The sequence below is a fragment of the Festucalex cinctus genome, chromosome 21 (assembly GCF_051991245.1).
Source record: "Festucalex cinctus isolate MCC-2025b chromosome 21, RoL_Fcin_1.0, whole genome shotgun sequence".
Taxonomy (NCBI): Eukaryota; Metazoa; Chordata; class Actinopteri; order Syngnathiformes; family Syngnathidae; genus Festucalex; species Festucalex cinctus.
Genome location: NC_135431.1, coordinates 15,749,279 through 15,773,742, shown reverse-complemented (window position 1 = coordinate 15,773,742; position 24,464 = coordinate 15,749,279). Strand labels below are relative to the sequence as shown.

The following is a 24,464-nucleotide window of genomic DNA, read 5'->3' as shown; positions in this document are numbered from 1 at the left end:
ATGGTAAAATACAACTTGACCCCAGATAAATATATGCATTATTAAATTGATTACGTCCTACTAAATTTTGACGTGCGCACGTGACTGGAATTTCTCCAGTACAGGCTTTCCAAGTAACGTGTGGTCATTAATCACACATTTGAAAAATAAATAAATAAATAAATAAATAAATAAATAGTTGCGTTAAAGGAACTTTAACTCAAAGTTAACCCACTAATTTTTACAGCCATTATATGCACGAGTGTAGAAGGGGAAAAATGTTTTTAAGGGATTTTACAGTAACCATTCTTCCTCACATTTAGACAATTTTGAGTCTTCAATTAACTCGTAATTTTGCAGAATGTGATAAACTGTGCAAAAATAACACAACAGGGGACAACGTGCAAACTGGAAGACCGGAGCAGAAACTGTGAAGCAGTTATTATTCTCCCATTTTCTTCCAAATCCAATTAAATGGCGGTCGTCTCGTGTCTTGGAACACGTTCGACCTTGGAGGTTCTTCTCCATTTGCCAGCCTGAAAGTGAGACGTGAGGAAGCTGAACAAGAAGCCACCATGACACATTTAGCTGGGATAATTATTACAAATGAAGACGGAAAGATTCATCGTTTCATTAAAGGAACACGCTTCCCCAATGTTATTCGATTTCACGGTAACGACACACTTTGCTGCAGGCAGAAACGGAGAGCAAATCGTCAGCCACCCGCCCGGCGTGATGATTACTCGCATTCTGCCAGGTGTGGATGTCTTTTGAGACGGCGGGTCAGCGGCGTTACGATGCCCCTCGCCGCCGGGAGCGACGAAAACTCGCCTCCGTCGATTATTGCCCAGGGAATGTTTGCCCTCAATTCATATTCGTCTTCTCTTCAGCTGCTCTGCTCTGAGCCCGACAGGCAGTCCAAAGCTTTCTATCAGCTTTATGACCTATTTGTCATATAAATTGCGCGTCCATGTTCTGAAATCAATTTTAAAATAACATATTTAATTGCAGACGGACAGCTTTTTTTTTTTTTTTTTTTTGATAGAACTCAATCGTGGCGTTACGGCACCTGTTCTGCCAGGCCCGTGATTGGACACGAACCTTGACTTGACAAGCCAGTAATAAGCTGCCTCGCTGCCAACAGCCTGCCACCGAGTTAGAATTCATTCCGTGTCAGAAAGTAACGGTATTGTTTGGCGCTGTGACGGCGAACGACGGAATGATGGATGTGCAAGACCATTGAGGAAAATATGCTGCATTAAATATACACTCGTAAGGGGAACACATTTCATTTCTGAGATCCAGATTACAGTACTTGATATATGAATACAAATGTAAATATTAGGGAATTACATTTTTAATCGTAATTAATCACATGACTTAAATAGTTAACTCGCCATTAAACACACATTTTTATATGTTATTAATGTACAGCAAAATTTTTCAAGTTTTCATACAAAACTATCTAATAAAAAATGCTAAACTCATAAATATAGCTGCATCGTTTAGTCATTGATACATTTATTTCATAATAATTTATAAAATTTAGTTAAAATTAAAAAGATGTACTGTCAAAAAGGAGTGTGATATTGATTTGTGTTGAGGTTATTTTTCTGCCACAAGATGGCATACTTACATTTGTAAGACATTGGTGACAGCTCCGTGCATTTTTCTTTTCATATTAATCTGAAGTAACTTGTTTGTTTTTTTTATTGTAAAATACAACTTGATCCCAGTCTCCACAAATAAATGCATTATTATTACATTTATTACTGCAAAATTTTGATGTGGACTCATTGTGACTGGAATTCCCCCAGTAGAGGCTAAGTAAGGGGCAGTCATTGATTGCACGTTAAAAAAATAAATAATAATAATTGTGGCGTTAAAGGAACATTTTGACACACCTAGTTAATATAAATAGTTACCTAAAGTCAACATTAATTGGCTCCATTATTGGGTATCAGATTGTTAAAAAAAGGCTGATACGATATTCGTCGATATGCTGAATATCAGCATGATAATCAGCCTGGCAGATAATCGGTCTCTCCTTAATGCCCAGTTGCGATTGTGTTCTTGGTAGTGCCCCACAATAGGTCGCTTGCACATGTCGTCACTTCCGCCTCGGATTTCTCGTAGTCGCCATGCTGGGTGGCCTCCATTTACGTAGCGATTCGGTCTAACACGTATCTATCACGTTTGTTTTCTGCGTTTAAAATTGTACATTGTTGCTGCGTCGTTGGCTGTTCGAACAAAGCCAAGGGGGAAAATGGTCGGTCTTTTTTCCGAATTCCGAAAATAATTAGGAACCAGGGCCTGGAGACAGAGGAGTGCGGACTCCGGAGGGAAGTCGTTACTTTGGGCTCGTGTGTGCAGCGATCACTTTGTGAGCGGTAAGCTTGTTTACCTTTATTTAATGCATGAGGATTAATAACGTTTCGACCGCCCATATATGGGCAAGTTGCTTATGTTTTGGATTCATGAGCAAGCAAGTTCGGTAGTACAAGCTGGCTAGCGGACGTTAGCCGAAAGCTAACATCGAACATTTTCACCCAAGTAGTGCCAGTGCAAAGTGTTTACTGCTGAAATTGGATTGATTAGTCTTGGGCTCTTAATGCCGATAACATGTTTTTTGGTGGCAAAATGTAAACTTGGAAAAAAAGAGACAGAAGGGGCTGATGCAAGAAAACAGACCCCCGGTAACCTACACATCATGCTAAAGAACTTATTCACGGCCACCCTACTGCGGCAAAAATAACCAGTCTTTCCATATTTTATTTGTTTATATATTTGTTTATGTTAACAGGTCGCCCTGCGCCCGTTTTTCTGTCCAATCATCCCGACTGGGCTCCAACATTAAAGTTGGGTCCCAAGTGACAACATCTATGTCTCAGCCCAGTCGGTGCCAAGATATGAACGTGCACAGGAGAGACAAGCAAAGAAAAGACGACTCGAAGTGGCAGATATTGTTGCAGTTATGCAGCCAGATGGCTCCAGTAACCTGTACCCTCAAGTACTGCTGACATCATTGACTCTGGTATGCCACTCAGAATTCATTACATGATATATTGTATGCATGAGTGAATGTATGTGTTTGTTTGTGTGTGTACACGCACCTTATAGTTTAGAGACATTTGGAAGTGTTTATAGAAATAAGTATTTGCCTGTAGCAATGTTCATACATTAAAAAATGCAACAAAATGTGTACATTTCTTTTACACTGACAAAAAAACTATACTACTGTACTATATTAAACCTATTACTGGTACCGTATTTTTTGTGATTTTTTCTTTATTTTTTTCTTTAGGGATCTCATGCCACACCGACTTGATTGCCAATGACATGATGGAAACGAAGGCGAGCATCAAAGCATTGGAGGAGGACAACATGCGACTGTTTGTTTGGCGCTAATAAAGGCAGCGTTTATACAAATTCTATTGTTGGGTTTGTTTACAAAGCTATACATAATACAAATGACAGGATTTGACTCAATGTGCAATATGGTCCCTCTTAAAGTAATGGCATAAATCTCTATTATTTCTAAAAGCACAAAAAATGAAGTGAATAATGATTAGATGTAGTAATTTCAGGGTTAAAAATTGAACTGTTAATTAATGTAGTTTATTTTAGCACAGGTGCCTACCATCCTGATGACGGTATGATGTAATGTTGATGGGGTACGCAATGACTTTCATTATGCTATGTACAGAGGAAAAAGTTGCTCTCTTTTAAATTTGTTTAATGTAAGACAAGTACCAGTACTGTGTTACAGTTTTCCCAATAATCCTTGTTTCACACTTGTCACAAAACCACTGTCCTTTTGGCAGTCTAGATTGGCACACTTCAAGTGATATCATTTGATTTTACAATCTGCTGCAGCACAAAAAACTACTTTATTCCGCATCTTTGAAGTACATGAGCAAGTGGTAGGTGACAGCGGCTGAGCAGGAACACTGGAAGTCCACTGCTGATCTAGTAAATGCTCTCCCGAGCAGTTCAGGTAAGGAGGGGATTTTGGGGAAAAAAAACTCTGGCTTTTCCAACTGGCCAAAACGAGCGATCTGGGTGGACTCGCTCAATCACACTTTGTCCACACCACAAAGTCGCAGAAGTCCGTCCAGTTAAACTCATCTGTGCCTGAATCTGAAAATATTACAAACATTGTAATGAAAATATGAAACATAGAATTAAATAAGAAACTACAAAAAGTAAAGCCATACATACCTGGTAATACTATTGGTGTTGTCGTGACAAGTGATGGGAATTGTTGCCATCTGGCACCAGACAGAAATTGGGTGTTGTGACAGCCTCCTTAACCGTGAGATCATAAGAAAAGCTGTCAGTATGCTCAGTAGTTACCATGAACACGTTTTATTGTACTGGAAACTGAAACTAAAAATACGTCCTCTGAGAGTGGTTAACCTTAACCATTTAGAATAAGTTGATTAAGTAACATGTAACTAGTGAAAGGGTAGCATTAAATTTAATTAAGCCACGGGGAGGCTGTGCATAGTTACTTTTTATTCTTATACGCTCTGCCATACTTGCCTGTTATAAAATGATTAGAAAAACCACATCAGGTAAACCTAGCTGTGCATGTAAACACAATGATAACAGGAAGCCTGAGAACAAATCAACATTTTTGTGTGCAGAATTACCAACACCATGTGGTTTACTTACGTGCAACAGCAACAGTTTCTTCTGATGCGATGTTAAAGTTTACACTCTGTATCCACCCGCTTACAAAATAATTGTAAGCCTCCAGGGATTTGTTGGCGTGTTATGGAGCATGTTGTCAACACGAGGTAGGGAAAGATGTCCAGAGATGTCACATTTGGCCAGCAAGCTTTCTCCGTCAAAAAAAAAATCACCCTTGGTCAGGACGTAATTAGAATCAATCCCGCCACACAGAGACACCTTCTGCCTGTATCGTTGTTTTTGATCTTCCGGTAAATCGTGAAAATACTGCGAAAATTACATCAGGTTGATAAGCTCTACCGTGTAACTCGCGAGTGTACCTTGTGAACCGGCGGACACCCAATATGGCGCCCGAAGGAAAAACTCCCATGATGCATTACGATGTGCAAGCGACCTATTGGACGCCGTGCTGATATAATCTCATCTGTTGTTATTGTAAAATATTTTGCAAAGTTGATATTGTAAGCTGGTCTAGTAATCGTTTCCATCTTGCTTTTTGTTATGTGAGATATTGGACTTTGTGATCCTGTCAACTTTTCCTGCCCCTTATCTGTTGTGTAAGGCAGCGGATCCCTCAGCTTCAAGTTGCCATAGAAACATGATTGTGGCGTGACTGGTGGACGTCTATATGCTGGTCTTTTTTTAAACAAGAATCCAGAGACTTTTGTTTGTTTTTATTATTATGCCTGAATGATACACACTTTCATATATACAATTCTGTTTACTTTTGGAAATATAAACTGGAAAGAGCACACCACTCACTCAGCGTAAACAGAGTAGTAGTTCTTATCCTAAGTGTTAGTTTTCTCACCAATATTATGATGGTAGTTCATCTTTTCATCGGCTGTGTAGAAACCCCCCCGAAGCAATTTGTTTCCCAGAGACATAAACTTATTTGGCGGTCGGAAACTAGCGACTGGTCTCATCAATTTCCCCGGGACCATCTCGCCTCGCTTGTCAGGCAGAGCCCGCATCGGCAGTCAAGTGTGCAGAAGCCATCCTGTTGTCATTACACTTCCATTAACAGTCCGCCCCGCCCCTGCTGCCGCTGGCCTGAAAACCAGCAAGACATGTCGTCGTCGTGGTGACTGTCAGCCGGGCCTCGTGTCTGACCTTCACACATCAAACCTGTGTTTACTGCCGGAAGGCCGTTCGCCATCTCCGCTGTGAGTCATTACACCCACTCTGGATGAATGGCAATTAATTTTGACGCGTGTACTTGGGTGTCATTGTGTTCCTGTTCAAACACGCTCGCTTTAGCATCTTACAGGGCTGGAGAATGACTCGCTTCTTAGGACTGGACTGGCACAAATAATCGGCCCAACCCGATTCAGCTCGAGTTAGCTCTGGGAGGAAAATAATAATTGAATAGCACCACATCGGTGCCATAAGACACCGGTCCACCGGGCATCTGCCCTGTATGCCAGATGCCGGGTCCAGCCCTGCTTACACTACACTTCAGGTCAGTCTCGTCTTTGTTCCTCCCAGTCCTGCAGACACCAGAGTTGCTCAACTGTGCATCGACAGATGCGACAGATGTTGAATGAATGAGTAATTTCGGCTCCAATAAATAATCCATGGGTGAATGGTGTATCCTGTTTGGCTAATGTTTCCATCCACTAAGACAGTTTAAGGTTGACAAGTTTCCAATTAGAGCTGTCAAAAGTAATCGAATAATTGATTATCAGATCAATCGACAACTTTTTTAATCATCGAGTAATTGTTTGGAGCTGTTCTTTAATTTAAAATTGTCCATATCCTCTGATTTCAGGTTATCAACAGTAATTGTTCATTGATTTATGTAGCTCTTGATGAAAGACTTTGGAAAACAATGACAAAATGGGGAACATAAATCCCCCCCCTTTTTTTTTTTTTTAAATCAATATATACAAGGTATGAAATGACCATCAGTGACTGGTTAACAAACAGTAAGAAGGGGAAAATAATGTTTTTTTCAATACACTTTAATGCAAAATTAAAATGAATCAGATTAATCGATTCTAAAAATATTCAATAGTGACAGCACTATTTCCAATGTACCCAAGAAGATTGTCTTATAAATGTAATTTTTGTGCAACGGCCCTAATATAAGAATTTATGGAATGCCTACAACTAAAATGTGTACCATACCATATTGCCTCAAATAGCTAATTAACCGCTACTGTATGTTGACTTCTCAACAACAAAAAAAACAGTTCCATTGTCACAGCCGGAGTAAAATATGCCACATTCACATCATTGTCTAGCGCTTGTCCTCATTATGGTTGTGGGTGAGCTGACACCTATCCAAGCCGAGTTTAGACTAGAAGCTTGTTGTCGCCAGGTCTTGTCACCAGTCAATCGTAGGGCTCATACGGAATGTAGACAAACAACAATCCACTCCCACATTGACATCTACAAACAATTTCTTCAATTTAGAGTCTTCGATTGGACTGTGGGCAGACATGCTAACCGCTAATGCTACTAGTTAATATTTTCGTATGTGTATCCTTTGTTCAGAGTTGCACTTGAATTTAAAAACAGTGTTGAAGCTGTCGTTTTTGTTTTCATGTGATATTATGGAGTTGTAATTTTTCTCTTCTAGTTGTGAATTTTGCACGTTGAAAACATTGAAAGTGGTAATTAGAATTTTGTGAGTTTTGCAATAACTGAAAATTTGTCATGACTGGGTCATGACAGGGTTAAGTTTGGGTCATGCAAGGGTTATGTTTGGGTCATGACTGTGAGGTCAAGTGTCTGTTTTGAACTGATGTAACCGGCATCTAGTTTCAACTGGTCTTAAGCTATGTGTTGTCAAGAATCTTTAATCTCTTTATCTAGTCAACAGCCAATCAGATAATTCCATGTCAGTCCTGTTACCCACATGTTTAGCCACAACCAATCGGATCGATTCACTGTCTATATAAGCTGTCCGAGAAATGTGTGTTTTTGTCGGATTATTCCTCTGTCCAGGTGGCCACCTGCTTCTCTCTTCCTCAATGCCTTCTCGTTGTTTCTGGTCAAGTCAAGTTAGTTCCACGCCTTTTGATGTTATGCGAATAAAGTGTTAAAACTCTTATTTGTGTCTGCGCTTTTGGGTTCCTACCACAGAACCAAACAAAATTGTTCTGAATTGTACATTACTTATGGTAAAACTTTCTAAAACTGTAAATTTCTTGGATACTTGCCTTCAGCTTGACTTTGTAATCAAGATGTGATTGCTGCTTTAGACAGTGAGGAGCATGCAATCAGTGTCTCAGCACTTGACTGTGTCGGAGCCAAAGTACTGTAGGGGATGCAAATGAAGGAGCTTCCAATCAGTGACTGTCTTCTTAAACGCGTAGATTGCAGACTTTCTGCTATACCCAGAAACTGAACTCGGCTTTGCAAAGATTTTAAAGCTACAGTAAATGTCTTTACAGCCTTCTCAACCTTTTCCAGTCTCCCACTTTTGACCTGGGAGTGACGAGCTTGAGAAATAGCTGCACAAAGGTTCAAAATGCTTGAGAAGTATCTAAGATGGAGGAGCTGCATGTAAGAAACATTTCTTTGTCTTAAGAATTTGATATAAAATGTACTTCCACAATCCGGTGGTTGCAATATTCGTTTTACTCTTCTGTGATTCTTTTCTGTCAAGATCTGTTAGAGTTGTATGTCTAAGCAGACAACCTTGCCGCTGAAGGCCCGCACTGACATTTTTTCTCTCAGCAGGGCGTCTACCTGCCTTCAATAAAGCCACAGTGGTCTTGTCAGTCACTTGTAGCAAAAACAGCAAAAAGGGTAATTGCCATTGTCTCCGGGTCGGCAGTGCTTCCTGTGGCTACGTGTGACTTTTATGTCTAACTTGGAGGAACATCGTTGGGATAAGATCACTGCTGTTAGTCGAGATGTTTTTGTCCCTCACTATTGACGACGTGCGAGTGGCAGATGGCCAGGATGTTCTTGCAATATATGACGTTCTTCTCTGTCCTACAGAGTGTTAAATGCAGCGAATATTTAATGATATCTGCACCCATTTATTGAGGCTTCATGTTTTGTTTAGTTGACTGTAAAGCCTTGTGGATTTTTTTTCTTCTCCCTTGAAAAATATGGCCAAAATTGTCTTCAAACAGACAAAAAGAACTAGGTCAAAAGTATTTGTAACTCCAACAAAAAATAACTTTATAATAATATGGCAGCTGCAGTTCTCAGTTATTCGTCCAGCTTTCCTCGGAACGCTCTCAATTCAAAGTCTTGTTAAAAATGGCATGATGATGGTGATTGGAATGCTCAGTAGCCAATGGCAGGCGGCCAGGATGTGTTCTTTTAACAAGGATGACAGCAGTCTGATATCCACGGTCGCCCCAAACAGAAGGCTTGTCAGTTGGCTTTTCCACACGGGCTGTAAACATCTGTGCTTGATGTAAATGGCCGTGAATTCTCCTTCTGTTGCAACTTTTGGAGATTTACCCTAGTTTGGCCTCTCTTCACTTTGGAAAATGTCAGAATGCTCACTTTTTGCACGTTTAAAGCAAGCAGTTGTATCACTCTTGGAAATGCTAGCGGCTAATGATGAGGCTAAAGCAGTGGACGCTAGCATAAAACAAAACATTTAAATTCTGAGGTGTTTGTCTATATAAACTAAACTAAGTGCAATTTCTGGAGAAATTGTGTGGGAATTCTGAAAGCTGAATGCTAATAGCTGAATGCTAAGCTGAATGCTAATGAAGTGAATTGAAAGATAAATTATGTGAAATTACAAAGTTGTCATTGAAGTTGAAAGATAAATTAATAAAAGGAAAACTTTAACCACAATCTGTCTAAGGTGGGATTTAATTATAATCCATTTCCTGATACGAAAGTCAGTTGGTACCAAACCATCGAATGTACTAAAATGTTGTCCAAGTGGGGTTTGAACCCATGTTCTCCATGGGGGAAGCAGTTGCTCTCAGGACTGAGCTAACTTGCCTTGTTCAAATTTATGGCTAATGGCGTATGTATTTGAAAAATAGCTATCTGAAGGAAGCCAATGTGCATTTCAGTTGCCAATTAACATATTCGCAGTGTACAGTCGGAGGTGGGATTCAAACCCGGAACCTCCTGGCTAGTGGACAGCACACTTAACCAAGTGCGCCACTGAGCATTATAATAGCACTGGTAATGATGATCAGTTGTCTGTATGGAAGTGGGCGTGGAAAGTGGGATTTAGAATAAGTTCAATGTTAGCCCCATTGAAAATGAATGGGGAAAAGTTTATCTTTAACGTTAAATTGTGCGAGTGCTGTAAGTAATGTGGAATCAGGCCATATATACCCCAGAAGGCGTGAATTTTTGAAGCAAGTTGAAATTTGAATGCTGTAAATCGGAAGTATAATGTAGGAGTTGTTTCTCAGCAAAAAAAGTGAGGCGAATAAAAATCTGAATAACATATTTCAGCATTCCCACAACAATTGTTTACATACCTTAACACATTTAAATAGCCAAAAAAAGTTACAAATTGGCTAGTTGCTGGCTAGTTGCTAGTTTTTGTCATGCTAATCCATTGTAGACGTCTGGCCGACCACGGTGCTTTTGTTGCACTTATGCTTAGAACACTCAACAAAATGTACATTTAATACATTTTAATTTGCTGTCTGTTCAGGAGTTTGTTGTGAAACCTTTCACCCAGCATTGTTGCCTGTATTTCTGACCCTTGCCCACACAATTCAGAATGTATAGCTGAAAGGGTCTGAAAATGAAAGGACGTTGACAAATGTTTTGTGTTTTTCTACTGTAGTTGTGTTAAAATAAATACACACATAATGGGATCCTTCTGTTCAGTTCTGTGAAAAAAAAGACAAACATATGTATGCAACTCTTTCTTCTTTCTTTTTTTCATGTAACCAAAGCAACCAACATCCTACATCCCACTCGCTGACATAAGTACTGAAAAAAACAAAAAGAGAAAAGAAAAAGCAGTGGTGTACACAAAAACACGTTTCTGCGTAATTTTACTAAAAGTCAAGAACAAGGCTCTTCAGTTCTGCCTTGTTAAATATTTAACACTACTTTTATTTTTTTTTTATTTTTTTTGTAATGTTCACATTTTAGATGTTACATTTTTTTTTGTTTAATAGGACGAGGGAGATTCTTGCTCTAATTTTTTATGGACTCTTGCTTCCATGCCTGTAAAGGAGTTGTGCTGTACAAGAGGTTTCCATGGAAGTAGGTCACCTTCCGATAGCTGACTCAATGTTGTCCTTAATTTAGACCTCAAACTAGTTACGACTGAATCAAAAGTTGCTTTTCAGCCCAATAGTGTACTGTTTTCATTCAGTTCAACTAAGAACCTTTTGGGAGTGAATGGAGAGACAAACATTGACCTCTTTCTCGTTTTGTTATCATTTGCAGATTGAAGACATTGTAACGCTAATCCAACATGAGACGGAGGGCGTTCCCATCAGGACAGTCAAAAGCTTCATGACCAAAATCCCCAGTGTTGTTACAGGTAAGTTGTTTGTTGTCCGACTCCCTAGCTTCATGTCCTCAACGAAAACATATCCTGTTTGTTTCGACTTGCATCGTACCATCTCGGCACCAAACGTTTTTTATTTTTAGGTCATATATTATTAAAACAGAAGCAGTGAAGAACAAGTAGCGTGTTTGAGCAGCATTTTATCGTGTCTTTTGGGAGGCGACCACCATGTTTCTTTTGTGCTGAATCAGACTTAAATAGCTGAAGGTGAAGTTTGAGGAAAAAGTATGATTACATGTTGGCAATAGAAAATGTGAGCGCAGAAATCAAATGAGTGATGCCGTCCTCGTGCTGTCAAGGTGCCCTTAAGCAAGACAATCAAGCCCCGACTGCTTCGCTGGAGCTGCCACTGTGGATGTGTTTGTCTACATGTGTGTCGCCGCTCCACAATGTTGTGTTTATTTCCCGGTGAGCTATTTGTGCCGCACGTCTGCCTTGGTTCGAAGTGTTTTGCTGCATTTCCCCATGATATAATAATCCTGTTTATTTGTTTTGACAGCTGTGCTTTCATTTCACATAAATTGCACTACAGTATCAGTAAAATTGTTTCATGCTAGTGGAAAAAACTCACTATTACTATTACAATATTGTTGCTGCTATGTGAAAAACACGTTCATTTTTTCCATTTTTTTTTTAATTTTCAATTTTTTACATTTTTGGGACGTCTCAATCAATCAAACTTTATTTATATAGTTCAAATGCAACTCAAAGTGCTGAACAGTTAGAACATCCATAATACAATAAAAAGAAAAAGCCACCCCTCCCCCCTATATCCCCATGATCGTACCCACAGACACACACGCAAATCATAACATGACGGGGCACAGAAGAACCCTGTGAGGAAAGGCACTCAAGGGAATCCATGTCTGCATTCAGTTTCATCCCAAAAACATAAAAAAAGAAAGAAAGTAGTTTTTCACATACTATGTCTGCGTTTAGTTTCATCCCAAAAATATTAAAAGAAAAAAAGAAAAAAAAGTAAACATAAGTGTTTTTCACATAGCGGCGACAATATGCTGAAATTCAGTAGTTTGTTCTTTATGATACAAGATACATGATATTTGAATTCGCCATACCTGTTAAGAGTTTGGATTGAGGAAATTATTTTAACTAATTTATAATTAATTTTGTTTCACAAATTTATTTGTGAAATATGGATTTCCCTCCATCCATTTTCTGAACCGGTTGCTCCTCACAAGGGTCACAGGGGGTGTTGGAGCCTATCCCAGCTGGCTATGGGCAGTCGGCGGGGTACACCCTGAACTGGTTGCCAGCCAATCGCAGGAAATTTGTATTTCAAGTTTTTACATTTATTTCACAAATTACTTCACATATTGACTGTGTTGGTGTCATTTCCAAGTTCCAACACATCAAAAATTTTAAGTATAATAATTGTTGCATGTTGTACACGGATGCGACATGTAGGGAGCGATGCCTGCCAGCTGTCGTGGTGTCAAGCAGTAAATGTGCAGCAATGTGGTGTCTGTGACTCCCCCAAACAAATGGCGATGACAAAAAGCCATTAGCATCCCTCTTTTTGTCTGACTCCTTGCGCATATGGAAAATGTATTACCCTTATAAGCAGATCATATCAATAAACTAGCATTTACTGCCGTCGCGGATGGAGGCGCACGATTGTTTCCCGATGGGTGCCTCGGGCAATGAAAGTCATAAATGATGGAAAATATAACAGCGGCGCCTCTGGGAACACACAGAGCGGTAGAAGAAGAGGCGTGAAATAATAGCCAGTGTTGAGCAGTACACCCCTCCAATGTGACTTTTTTTTTGCAAACCGTTATCTTGTTTTTCTGTCTTTATTTTGACATTTTGTAAGTAGTCTTTGGAGTCACAAGAGCTGTTGTTTAAAATTGTACCAAATAACAGAGTGCATATTTGTCTGATCTGACACAGGTACAGACATTGTACAGTGGATGATGAAGAACCTTGCTATCGAAGACCCAGGTAGGAGTAGCTGGATTTTTCAACTGTAACTGTAAATGTTGAAAATCATGACAATGCATGGAAGCCCAACTCTCATTTGAACCTTACTTTGAAACCCTTGACTCCTTTAACACACAAGGTCGCACATTATGACAGCTGAGTTTTTCAACTCAAGTTTGACCCTGCATGGAAGCCAAACTGCTTTGAAACCTTGACTCCTGAGGTCACACATTCTGACAACTGAATTTTTCACCTGAATTTTGTAACAGCTGCTAAAAATCGTGACCTTGCATGAAAGCTAAACCGCCCTTTGAAACCCTGACGCCTCTAAAACCCGAGGTTACACATTCTGACACCTGAATTTTTCAACCGAATTTTGTTACAGCCGTTGAAAATCGTGATCCTGCATGGATGCCAAACCTTCCTTTGAAAGTCTGACACTTTGAAAACCCTTGGTCACACATTCTGACAGCTGAATTTTTCAACTTATTTTTTTGCCAACTGTTAAAAAATCTTGACTCTGCATGAAAGCCGAGTCCTCCTTTCAAACCCTGACTTCTTTAAAACACTTGGTCACACATTCTGACAGCTGAGTTTTTCAACTGAATTTTGTAACGGCTGTTAAAAATTGTGACCCTGCATGGATGCCAAACCCTCTTTTGAAACTGACACTTTGAAAACCCTTGGTCACACATCCTGACAGCTGAATTTTTCAATTCAATTTTGTGCCAGCTGTTAAAAATCTTGACCTTGCCTGAAGGCCGAATCCTCCTTTCAAACCCTGACTTATTTTAAACACTTGGTCACACATTCTGACAGCTGAATTTTTTAACTCAATTTTGTAACGACTGTTAAAAATTGTGAACCTGCATAGAGGCTGCATAGTGGGAGAGCTGTTTTCGTGGTGGAATCCCACAGACTGGTCATTGAGTCACAACATGTAAATGTCAGAAATAAAAGCTATAGTCTCACGAGAAGTTTTAGTCTCCAGGCTACTTGTTTGTCCTGAGTGTTCACCATCGTAAGTTATCATCCCAATTTTATTTCACAACCATCTCAGTAGAGTACTTTATCGCAAATACCTCAAGGCTCATGTTGTGGGAGAACCCGCTGTGATCCATCCGTATGCGTTCTTCCATTTCTTGCTTAGCTGAGGCCATGCACATCGGAAGCCTCATTGCAGCACAGGGTTACTTCTTCCCCATCTCTGACCATGTCCTCTCCCTTAAGGATGATGGCACCTTCTATCGTTTTCAGGTAAGCACGAGAGTACCGATTATGTAAAGGTTCAACTTTTCTTTTTGCCAGCAGAAAATCCAAATCAGCACAAAAAGTGTTGCATCCCAACTGCGCTCTACTTGAAAATATTTGACACACAAATGTGTGGATTGTTCGACTAGTGGGAGTGTGCCGTGCCTTGCTTTTGTTAGTTTAGCAGCAGGATGATGCAAAAAAAAAAAAAACTACAATTCAGAAATAGCTTTGCGTTTGGGCTATACGTGTGCAAAAGGTTGCATATTTAGTCACAAATCCTGAAGAAGAAAAAGCAGTTAAATGAGTCAATTAGTAGAGCTCAAAGTAAACACAGTGAATGAGCATTTAGTTGTTATGCTGCATGCAAATGGAATTAAGATGCCCACAGAATGCAAGTCATCCCCAATTGTAAATGCTTTGAAATCCAGGTTAAAAACTTTTTCACACCATAGATATTAAGGATGTAACGATAAGGGCAATATCGTGATATTAAAACTGCCACAATATCCTCGTCGTCATGTTCACAATATTTAAAACGAACACATCTGTTAAAAAAAGTCAGGTTGATTTCCATTTGTGCAGTTCTAGCACCCTCTAGTGGCTAGTTTATTAGTGCAATTTAATTTTCATTAGGGATGTTTTGGCCTTCTATGTTTAAAATCTATGCTAATTGTCAGATGAAGGGGAACCGAATTTGCTTGTGAAGCGATCAATAAGTGCCACAATATTGTAATATTGCATTGCTGTTATGTACAAAAGCACAATATTGTACTTTTTTTTTTTTTTTTTAAGTATGAGCTCTTTTTTTATTTATTTTTTTTATAATGTGATCTTTTTTAAATATCGCCAACCATGTCTATCCCTAGCTTCAATTTTAATGGAGATAGCTTCCTTCATCACAGTTTCAAAGCATCCGTCTTCTCTGTCCAGAATATCAGAATCAATCCCTGTTAATCAATCAGCTAGCTATGAAGATTAGCATGGTTACCATTCGGGATGTAACAATATCCAAACATCCCGATATATTATCACGATATGAAGGTCACGATACGATAATCATCACGATATTGTGGGGGGGTTGGCGATATTTAAAAAAGATCACAATATTGTAAAAAATAAAAAATAAAAAATAAAATACAATATTGTGCTTTTGTACATAACAGCAATGCATATAAACCACCTACAATCTCTAATAACAATATTGAGGCAATGCAAGCACACATTGATCGCTTCACAAGCAAATTAGGTTACCCTTTATCTGACAATTAGCATAGATTTTAAACATAGAAGGCCGAAACATTCCTAATAAAATTAAGTTGCACTAATAAACTAGTCACTAGAGGGTGCTAGAACGGCACAAATGGAAATCAACCTGACTTTTTGAACAGATGTGTTCATTTTAAATATTGTGAACATGACGACGGCGATATTGTGGCAGTTTTAATATCACGATATCACGATATTGCCATTATCGTTACATCCCTAGTTAGCATCGAATTAGACCCTCTCGTGCCGGGTGATGAAACACTCTGTCCACCATTTCCAGCTTCTATTCATCCCCGCTTCTATGTTAGGATCCAGTGACCTTATTAAAAATGAATGGTGATCTGTTCAAATATTCATCAATCGCGCAAGGAGCGTTTGGTTTGCGTTTGAGTTGACTTACTTGGAGTAAACCAGTCACATCAGGGACAAAAGGAGGATAAATGAGTGCCGATATTGCTCTCGTTTTTCATGATCTGCAAATATTGTTATTGAAGTTGTGTTAATTACGCCACGGCGTTTTCTCCTGAAAGTCCTAATAAAAAAATGAAACAATACTCCTCAGCAGGAAAGGCGGCGCGTGGAAAGATTACAACCATCTTTGTGTAGCATCGTCGCGTTTGCTTTTGACTCGCCGGCAAGGGCCGACTCGCCGGCGGGCATTTAATTAAAGCAGACGGCGGTGAACATCGCTGTTCTTTGACCTTGCCTTCAAAGTGAAGTGCTAGGCACGACGGGAGAAGTGAAGAGGTGGGAGAGGTTAGCAGAGGGATAATCACTGTTTATTTCATTTTGCTGGCACAGAAAAGCGCAAAACCACCCGTGCAGAAAATACGGCCCAATTATAATTGACGTGGAATTTCAAGAAGAGCCTACGTGCCATGTCAAAACAAAACAGTCGGAAGACTGTTTATTCTCTGACTGCCGGCTTTCTTTCCATTGTGCATCCTGCGCTTTTCACTGTCTCTCATTTTATTGTGCTGCTGCAATGTTCCCTCGCCTCTGCAAATCCCCGGGATGCCTCTCATACGGGGAAGATTTGGAGTCAGCTATTTTGAATGGCTTCAATTTAGATAGGGAAAATATTTTGATCAGCGCACACATTCAGCACAGAAAGCACCGCCAGGCAATCTCTGCACGCTTTCACTTTGCCAAAAAAAAAAAAAAAAAGTCAAATTTGTACAAAAGTTTGGAAAGTGCAATGTTTTGACCATGGTTTGCTCAAAAACACACAGCGTGGCATTTAGAAAAGCTATTCAACTATTTTGTTGGCCTTATCGGATGAGTAAAAGTTTTTATGTGGGCAAAAAATGTCTATAGATGCCTGATGAATGCAGGATTTTCAAATGTGAATCATGTGTGAAAAGCTGTCTTTAATTACAGTAACTCTTCAGATTTAAGTCTCGGATCTGTTTGGGCCTTTCCAAAAAAACAAGAACAAGAACAGTACTATTTATCATAAGTTTGGGTGGCAATTTAAATTATTATGACATTCAATAATATTATATAAATAAATATTATTAAATTATTATTTATTCAGCCCTATTTAAAATAAATAAATAAATAAATAAATATTTAATTATTTATTTACCCTTATTTAAAATAAATAAGTAAATAAATACATAAATAAATAAAATAAATATTTAGCCCTATTTAAAATAAATAAATAGATAAATAAATATTTAGCACTATTTAAACAAATCAATTTAAGTCTCACCATTTCATTGTAGCAAATTGAAAATACTTTTTGTTGAACCCATGTCAGTCATTTGCCCTGATGGGTTCAAGGGGATTTCTTCATTTAGAACTCTACATTCCACAACAAATACGAGTTCAAAAATAAAACAAAAAGTTTGTCTACTTAAGTGTAATATAAAATGTCAAGAATTACATCCCACTGGTGATTGTTTGCCTCCCTAATTTGCTTTTTATTCTTCCACAGGCACCATATTTCTGGCCGTCTAATTGTTGGGAACCCGAAAACACAGACTATGGTAAAAATACTTTTATGACAGTAACAACTGCAGTTTTTATTGTGATGCGTGACGGTGTGAATGATTTGACTGCCTGCTCTCACAAACTTTAATGAGCGTCTTGGAAAAACATGGTAAAATAATTTAATGTCTGTAATCCTGATAAAGAAACAGCAAACACTTTGGTTCATTTATTCTGTTGTTTGTGTCTCAGTGTGGGGACAGATATCAGGAATCGACTGGCACGGTACATTTTGACATTTTATTTGTTTTTAAATATATGGAATAATTGGTGAGTACAAGCTAGAAGAAAGAAGAAAAAAGCAGGGATGGCAGAGATTTCTAATCATTCAAAACGTGACACCGGCAAATGTAATAGAAGAGGATTGATTGCATTCAATGCATGGATGATTGGATGGATGTGTACACTGGGAAAAAAAAAAAATGCTTCTTCATTGTTGCAATCATCCATGTGTGTCCCGCAGCCATCTATCTGTGCAAACGGACCATGCAGAATAAGACCAGGCTGGAGCTGGCGGATTACGAGGCGGTAGGTGCCAAATATGTCCTCCAACCTATTATTTATTGATCCTTTATCCAGCGTGGGCTACAAATAACCTCTGAAATGTCACAGTCCAGTGGATGGGACGGTGACATAAATGTGAATAGAATATCACAGACGAGTCCAACTTGTAGCCCTCCTGTTGTTTGATTCTTAATAATGGTCATGGGTCAATGTGATGTTAGATTAGGGCTCTTCGTGACTAGATAGATGACTTGAGCTAGGCCGTTGTGTCGCTGTTATTTGTCCTTGCTTGGCGCCTTTCTATTTGTCTGCATTCTGACATACGTATCCAGTAAAAACCAGTTCAGGCCACACATTCTCACATGGGGAGGCTGAGCCGTTGGCCCATGTGGGCGGGTGACCTAGACAGTATAAGTGCAGGGACGATTCTGAATAGATCAGTTCCTCTTCCGCATACTAAGAAGAGGGCTCCGCAGCTGTGTCGTCGATCTTTCTGGCATCTAGTAAACAGTTCAACTGAGAAAATGCAGCCGTCTGGTTATTACTGTTAGTATAATATCGTGAACATTAAGATACAAGAACCAGTGGAAGTTCCCACCCAGAACTTTACAATGGCATGCTGTGTTTATTTCATTTTGCTGAGGAAAAAACAAAGACCAGCAGACAGTTGAGCCCCCCCCCCCCTTTTTTTTTTCTAGTTTCCAAATTGACACACAACAAAACATGAGTTAAATGGTTTTATTATTAGCAGACAAACATGAGATTTTTTTATTTTTATTTTTTTAAGTTTTTGTAAGTCTCGCACATTGTAGGTAAGATTTTGCCACGGTTCTTAACTTCCACAGTTCCAGTCACTTCTAAGTAGTTTTTATGAATCAACTAAGCCTCATTTAAACAAGATTTATTTATTTATTTTTTTGTCTTTGACATAACAATACCAATTTTATTGGACAGGAGAACCTCGCTAGGCTCCAGAGAGCCTTCGCCAGGAAGTGGGAGTTCATCTACATGCAGGCTGAGGCCCAGGTCAAGTAAGTGGGATCTGTAACTACGGCAACAAGGTGAACGAAAACAAAGGCAATGACATCATTTAAGTTGGTGTGAATCTTTCCTTAGATTATATTACAAGGATTGTGTTTGCTCTGGATTGCAATTTGGTGAAATTGATGGTGCTCCTCACAAACATTCAATCGTAATCATTGTGCAATTATTTAATTACATTTATTGATTTTAATTGAAAAAAAAAAACTGAAAAAGGGAGAAACTATAGTACTGCAACTGTCATTAGCCTAACATCCCCCTGGGACTTGATAACCTCCACAACCTTCAAGTGGTGATTCGCGCCCCTCGTCGAGTGCTGATAGCAAAACAGCTTGGAGTTGTATTTCTCACCCCGACTGATCTCCTGCGCAGGATTGACAGAAAAAAAGATAAAACCGAGAGGAAAATCCTTGACAGCCAGGAGAGAGCCTTCTGGGATGTCCACCGGCCCGTGGTAAGCCTCGGCACGCACGCGGGAGATTGATGCTGCTGCACACCTTATCGCACACCGCCTCCTTTCAGTCCCCCTCCCCCCCCTTGCTGCACGACATGAGGAAAGTTCTAATGTTGACCCGCAAGGTTCTGTGTTTTATTCCACAGCCTGGATGTGTGAACACCACAGAGATGGACATCAGGAAATGCAGACGCATGAAGAATCCTCATCGAGTTAAGAAGGTACCGCACCTGAACATGTGAAAATGGGCTTTTGCACCCATTTTGGGCAGGTCGCAGAGAATAATGTTACTCTAACGCGTGGCACCTCTTGGTGAAGTGAGCTGACGACAGTTACTTGACAAAGTTACAATACGAAAAAAGTAAATCCAGTAATAATTTTAAGTGTCAACTACAAAAATATTGAGGTATTTTGCTTACTTTGTGCTGTTGACAAAGTGTTATCTAGCTTCAAAATCACTACCAGTACGTGTAAAAAAACAAAACAAGATAAAAACACCCACCCTCAAAAAACAAAAAACAAAACAAAAACAATAAATGTTTTTTATTGTTCTCGACTTCTTCTTAACCAAACACAAACTGGACCAGTGGTGCAGAAGTTCAAATGTACATATTTGTTGTTTTCATTTCACACTTGATTAGTAAGCAAGTATTTTTTTTAATAAAATCACTTTCCCCAAATGTCCCCTTTTGCAAAGCATTTCTTACACAGTTAATAAAGTTTTTTACGACGGCCACAGTTTGACCTTGGAACGAATGTTTTTCATTACACTAGTTTGAAAAATGAAAAGAAAATGAAAGAAAAAAAACATTTATTAGGTAGTGTTTTCTGTTTGAAGAAGTTTCCGGCATTCCTGGATAATATTAAAAACACAAGTAAAAAATACTGTATACGTATTTTGATTAGTATATCTTAAAAAAATTAAATTAAATTAAAAAATCTAAATATAAAACAAGCGATTCCATTTATATGATGCTGCACTGTAAGAATCAAATTGAAATGTGTTCCTCCCGTTTCCTACATGCTCGTCTTCATCCCCCAATGGGGCCAGTCGGTGTACGGTTTGGCAGAGGAGGGCACCCAGTCACGGAGTCCGATCCATACTCCCTCTCACCACTCCAGGAAGGGAACCAAGGAGGATGTGGAGAAAGAGGTAAACAGTACACTATTGCAATCTCTCACAGATGGTGAACAAACTATGATAAACTAATAACTCAAGTCATGTGTGTTCTTTCTATTTATTTTTTTACATTTGCAGATCTTATTCCTGAACGCTCAGCTCGATCGACACTGTATGAAAATGTCCAAAGTTGCTGAAAGGTAAAAACATATATATTTCTATATTCTCCTCTCTCTCTCTCTCTCTCTCTCTCTCTCTCTCTCTCTCTCTCTCTCTCTCTCTCTCTCTCTCTCTCTCTCTCTCTCTCCTCTCTCTCTCTCTCTCTCTCTCTCTCTCTCTCTCTCTCTCTCTCTCTCTCTCTCTCTCTCTCTCTCTCTCTCTCTATATATATATATATATATATATATATATATATATATATATATATATATATATATATATATATATATATATATATATATATATATATAGAGAGAGAGAGAGAGAGAGAGAGACACTGTATATATATTTACCATTTAACCATGTTGTGCTTGTCATTCTAGCTAGCTAGCGCTAAGCTAACCTAGGAAGGTTTGTCTTTCTGGTCCAGCGCCCTTCGTGTTAAGATAGAGTTAAGACCGACAAAGGCTATATTTTGTGTGCACCTGATTTGCAACAATCGTGATGTGACGTGATTTCTGTTTGGCTACTTCTTCAGAAAGTCTTCCTTTACAATGGAATAGCAAGTGGCTGGGAACTAGTCCAAGGTGCACACCGCTTCTCACACACATCAGTTGGGATACATGCTATAGAAAAAGGATGGAGGGAAGTTTGAGCGCAACACTGCTTACAATCAAACTAAAATAACAATTTTTGCCTTCATGCGTCTGACACTCCGGCTCCCATAATGGCTGCTTATGCCTCCCTGCAAGCACTGCGTCTTCCGTCCCCTCCCTCGAGTCATCGGGCACAGTCATTACCTTCTAGCAGAGCAGCAAAACTGTCATTACTGGCGGCACGAGGGGTCCACTTCCACCACAGCGCCTCCTTGACCGTTTAACCTGCTGACATGGATCATTGGGCTGCGTTAATTGGTGCTTCACAGAGCACATATTTGGAGCCTTAACCCGTGAAATAACTTGCCATACGATATCAATCATGAGCATTCATGACAAGTCATACTGTATTCTTTTCTCAGGAAAATCCAGTATGTTAGTTTTTTTGTGTAATTATTTACTCAGATAAAAAAAAAAAAAATCATTGAATGTTTGTACTTTTTCACAAATTGAGGCTACTGGTACTGCTCTTTGAAAATCACTGCACCTGTCTATAGTAAGACCTGAATGACCACTATGACATGTTAGCAATGTTTGCTCTTTCGTCTTGTGTGATGTCTGTGTCAGTCTGATAAGCTACACTGAGCAGTACTTGGAGTACGACCCCTTGGTGACGCCACAGGAGCCGTCTAATCCCTGGACCGGTGATGACCAATCCTATTGGGACCTGGAGGCCAGGTACACTCAAAAAGCTTTTTCACCATCTGTTCCAGTGTGTAAAAAACTTTCTGTGGGGAGTTTTGCTTGGGTATTTAGAAAAAAAACAACTTATGAAAATACGTTAAAAGTTCAGGATTCAAACAAAAATATTCCTATTTTTCTTACATTTATTTTGACATGCATCTACTTCCACATTATCCATCCAAATCACATCATTCAAATTTCTACATATTCCTAGTTTTTACACCTTGCAGCCTATTATTTTCCTCATTGCAAAAATTCATAGTTAACCCTAACCTCCAAATTCAACATTGTCAACCAAAAATTCCTCATTCATTCCCAAATGGGAAATTCAACACACCAGATTCACATTGTTCCCATGAGAAATTAGAAACGTTAAGATCATTCAATTCATTTTGGGAACAATTTTTTTCTTGCCAAAAATTATTAATCAGGTTATTTTTCATATCAACTTCCATGGAAACCTCCCCTCGGGTGGACTTGGACCTATGCAATCATTTGAATTTATTTTTTTTTTTCAGAATTTTCAGATTTATTTTGCTTTTATCTATTTGCAGTCAGCCTCTGCAGTGCACATGCACTCACACAATACAAATACATCTTCATATTCTTGTCAGCGAGCTGACTTAAAACGGACGTGTTGTTTAAATAAGTAATCGAGTGGCTTTTTGCAGTGAATGAGTGTCAGCGAGACACAATAAAAAGAGCCCAGTGCAGTAGATTTAACAGCTCAATAAAGCTCCGTGCGGGATATTTACAGGTAATTACTTTTGAGTAATTGGCTCTTCTCTGGAGCACTGAAGGAAATTCAGAGGTCTCTCTGATTAATCAATCGAAATCAAATCACAGAGCGCAGACAATAAAGGACAATGTCAAAGGGGTATATTCACTAAGAATGCGCTGCGTCCGGTAATAGCGCGAAATATTGCACCACAACTGCACCCGCAACCCTTGTGAGGAATAAGCGGTCAAGAAAATGGATGGATGGATGGAACTGCACCCGCAGTCTGCGCCCAGTTACCCACCTATTCACTAACGACCATGTGTAGTAAGGCATTTTTTTTTTTTTTTTTTTTTTAAAACGACCATGTATAGTAAGCCGTTTTTTTTTTTTTTTTTTTTTTTTTTTTTTTTAAACGACCATGTATAGTAATGCGTTTTTTGTTTTTTTTTAAGCGACCATGTATAGGAAGGCGTTTTTTTAAAGGACGATGTATACTAAAGCGTTTTTTTTTTTTTTTTAAACAACCATGTATAGTAATGCGTTTTTGTTTTTTTTGTTTTTTTTAAGCGACCATGTATAGGAAGGCGTTTTTTTTGTTTGTTTTTTTAAAACGACTGTATAGTAAGGCGCTTTATTTATTTATTTATTTTAAACAACCATGTATAGTAAGGCATTTTTTTTATTTATTTATTTATTTTTTAAACGACCATATATAGTAAGAGTTTTTTTTTTTTTTAAACAACCATGTATAGTAAGACGTTTTTTTTGTTTGTTTTTTAACGACCATGTATAGTCAGACGTTTTTTTTGTTTTTTAAAACGACCATGTATAGTAAGATGTTTTTTTTGTTTTTTAAACGACCATGTATAGTAAGACGTTTTTTTTGTTTTTTAAACGACTATGTATAGTAAGACGTTTTTTTGTTTTTTTGTTTTTTTAAAACGACCATGTATAGTAAGGCGTTTTTTTTTTTTTTTTTTAAACGACCATGTATAGTAAGACGTTTTTTTTTGTTTTTTTTTTTCTAAACGACCATGTATAGTAAGGCGTTTGTTTGTTTTTAAACGACCATGGATAGTAAAGCGTGTTTTTTTTTTGTTTTTGTTTTTGTTTTTTTAAACGACCATGTATAGTAAGACGTTTTTTTTTTAAACCACCATGTATAGTAAGACTTTTTTTTTGTTCTTTTTTCAAACAACCATGTACAGTGGGACGTTTTTTTTTGTTTTTTAAACAACCATGTATAGTAAGCCGTTTTTTTTTTTGTTTTTTTTTAAACGACCATGTATAGTAAGGCGTTTTTTGTTGGTTTTTTTTTAAGCCACCATGTATAGTAAGACGTTTTTTTTTTTTTAAACAACCATGTATAGTAAGACGTTTTTTTGTTTTTTTGTTTTTTTAACGACCATGTATAGTCGGACGTTTTTTTTTTTTTTTAAACGACCATGTATAGTAAGACTTTTTTTTTGTTTTTTAAACGACCATGTATAGTAAGACGTTGTTTTTTTTTTTTTTTAAACGACCAT

The 24,464-nt window shown here is 38.5% G+C and overlaps 1 protein-coding gene and 2 long non-coding RNA genes across 14 annotated transcripts in view; 2 read left to right on the top strand and 1 right to left on the bottom strand.

Moving 5' to 3' along the window:
- rgs6 (regulator of G protein signaling 6) overlaps positions 1-24,464 on the top strand; it is an 89,906-nt gene that overhangs the window by 47,609 nt on the left and 17,833 nt on the right. For all 12 annotated transcript variants that reach the window (XM_077510849.1, XM_077510846.1, XM_077510847.1 and 9 more), the window contains 11 exons: positions 11,023-11,119; positions 13,058-13,108; positions 14,238-14,344; positions 17,547-17,598; positions 18,063-18,127; positions 19,058-19,134; positions 19,517-19,598; positions 19,745-19,819; positions 20,650-20,751; positions 20,857-20,918; positions 22,101-22,211. In XM_077510849.1, coding sequence (XP_077366975.1) covers positions 11,023-11,119; positions 13,058-13,108; positions 14,238-14,344; positions 17,547-17,598; positions 18,063-18,127; positions 19,058-19,134; positions 19,517-19,598; positions 19,745-19,819; positions 20,650-20,751; positions 20,857-20,918; positions 22,101-22,211 — 881 coding nt within the window. The remainder of the gene's footprint in view (positions 1-11,022; positions 11,120-13,057; positions 13,109-14,237; positions 14,345-17,546; positions 17,599-18,062; positions 18,128-19,057; positions 19,135-19,516; positions 19,599-19,744; positions 19,820-20,649; positions 20,752-20,856; positions 20,919-22,100; positions 22,212-24,464) is intronic.
- LOC144010509 (uncharacterized) lies at positions 2,081-3,408 on the top strand. Its single transcript, XR_013281241.1, has 3 exons — positions 2,081-2,369; positions 2,783-3,013; positions 3,284-3,408. It is a non-coding gene; the product is annotated as an uncharacterized LOC144010509 (long non-coding RNA).
- On the bottom strand, positions 2,903-5,041 carry LOC144010510 (uncharacterized). Its single transcript, XR_013281242.1, has 3 exons — positions 4,657-5,041; positions 4,201-4,287; positions 2,903-4,119 (listed from the first exon to the last, which is right to left on the bottom strand). It is a non-coding gene; the product is annotated as an uncharacterized LOC144010510 (long non-coding RNA).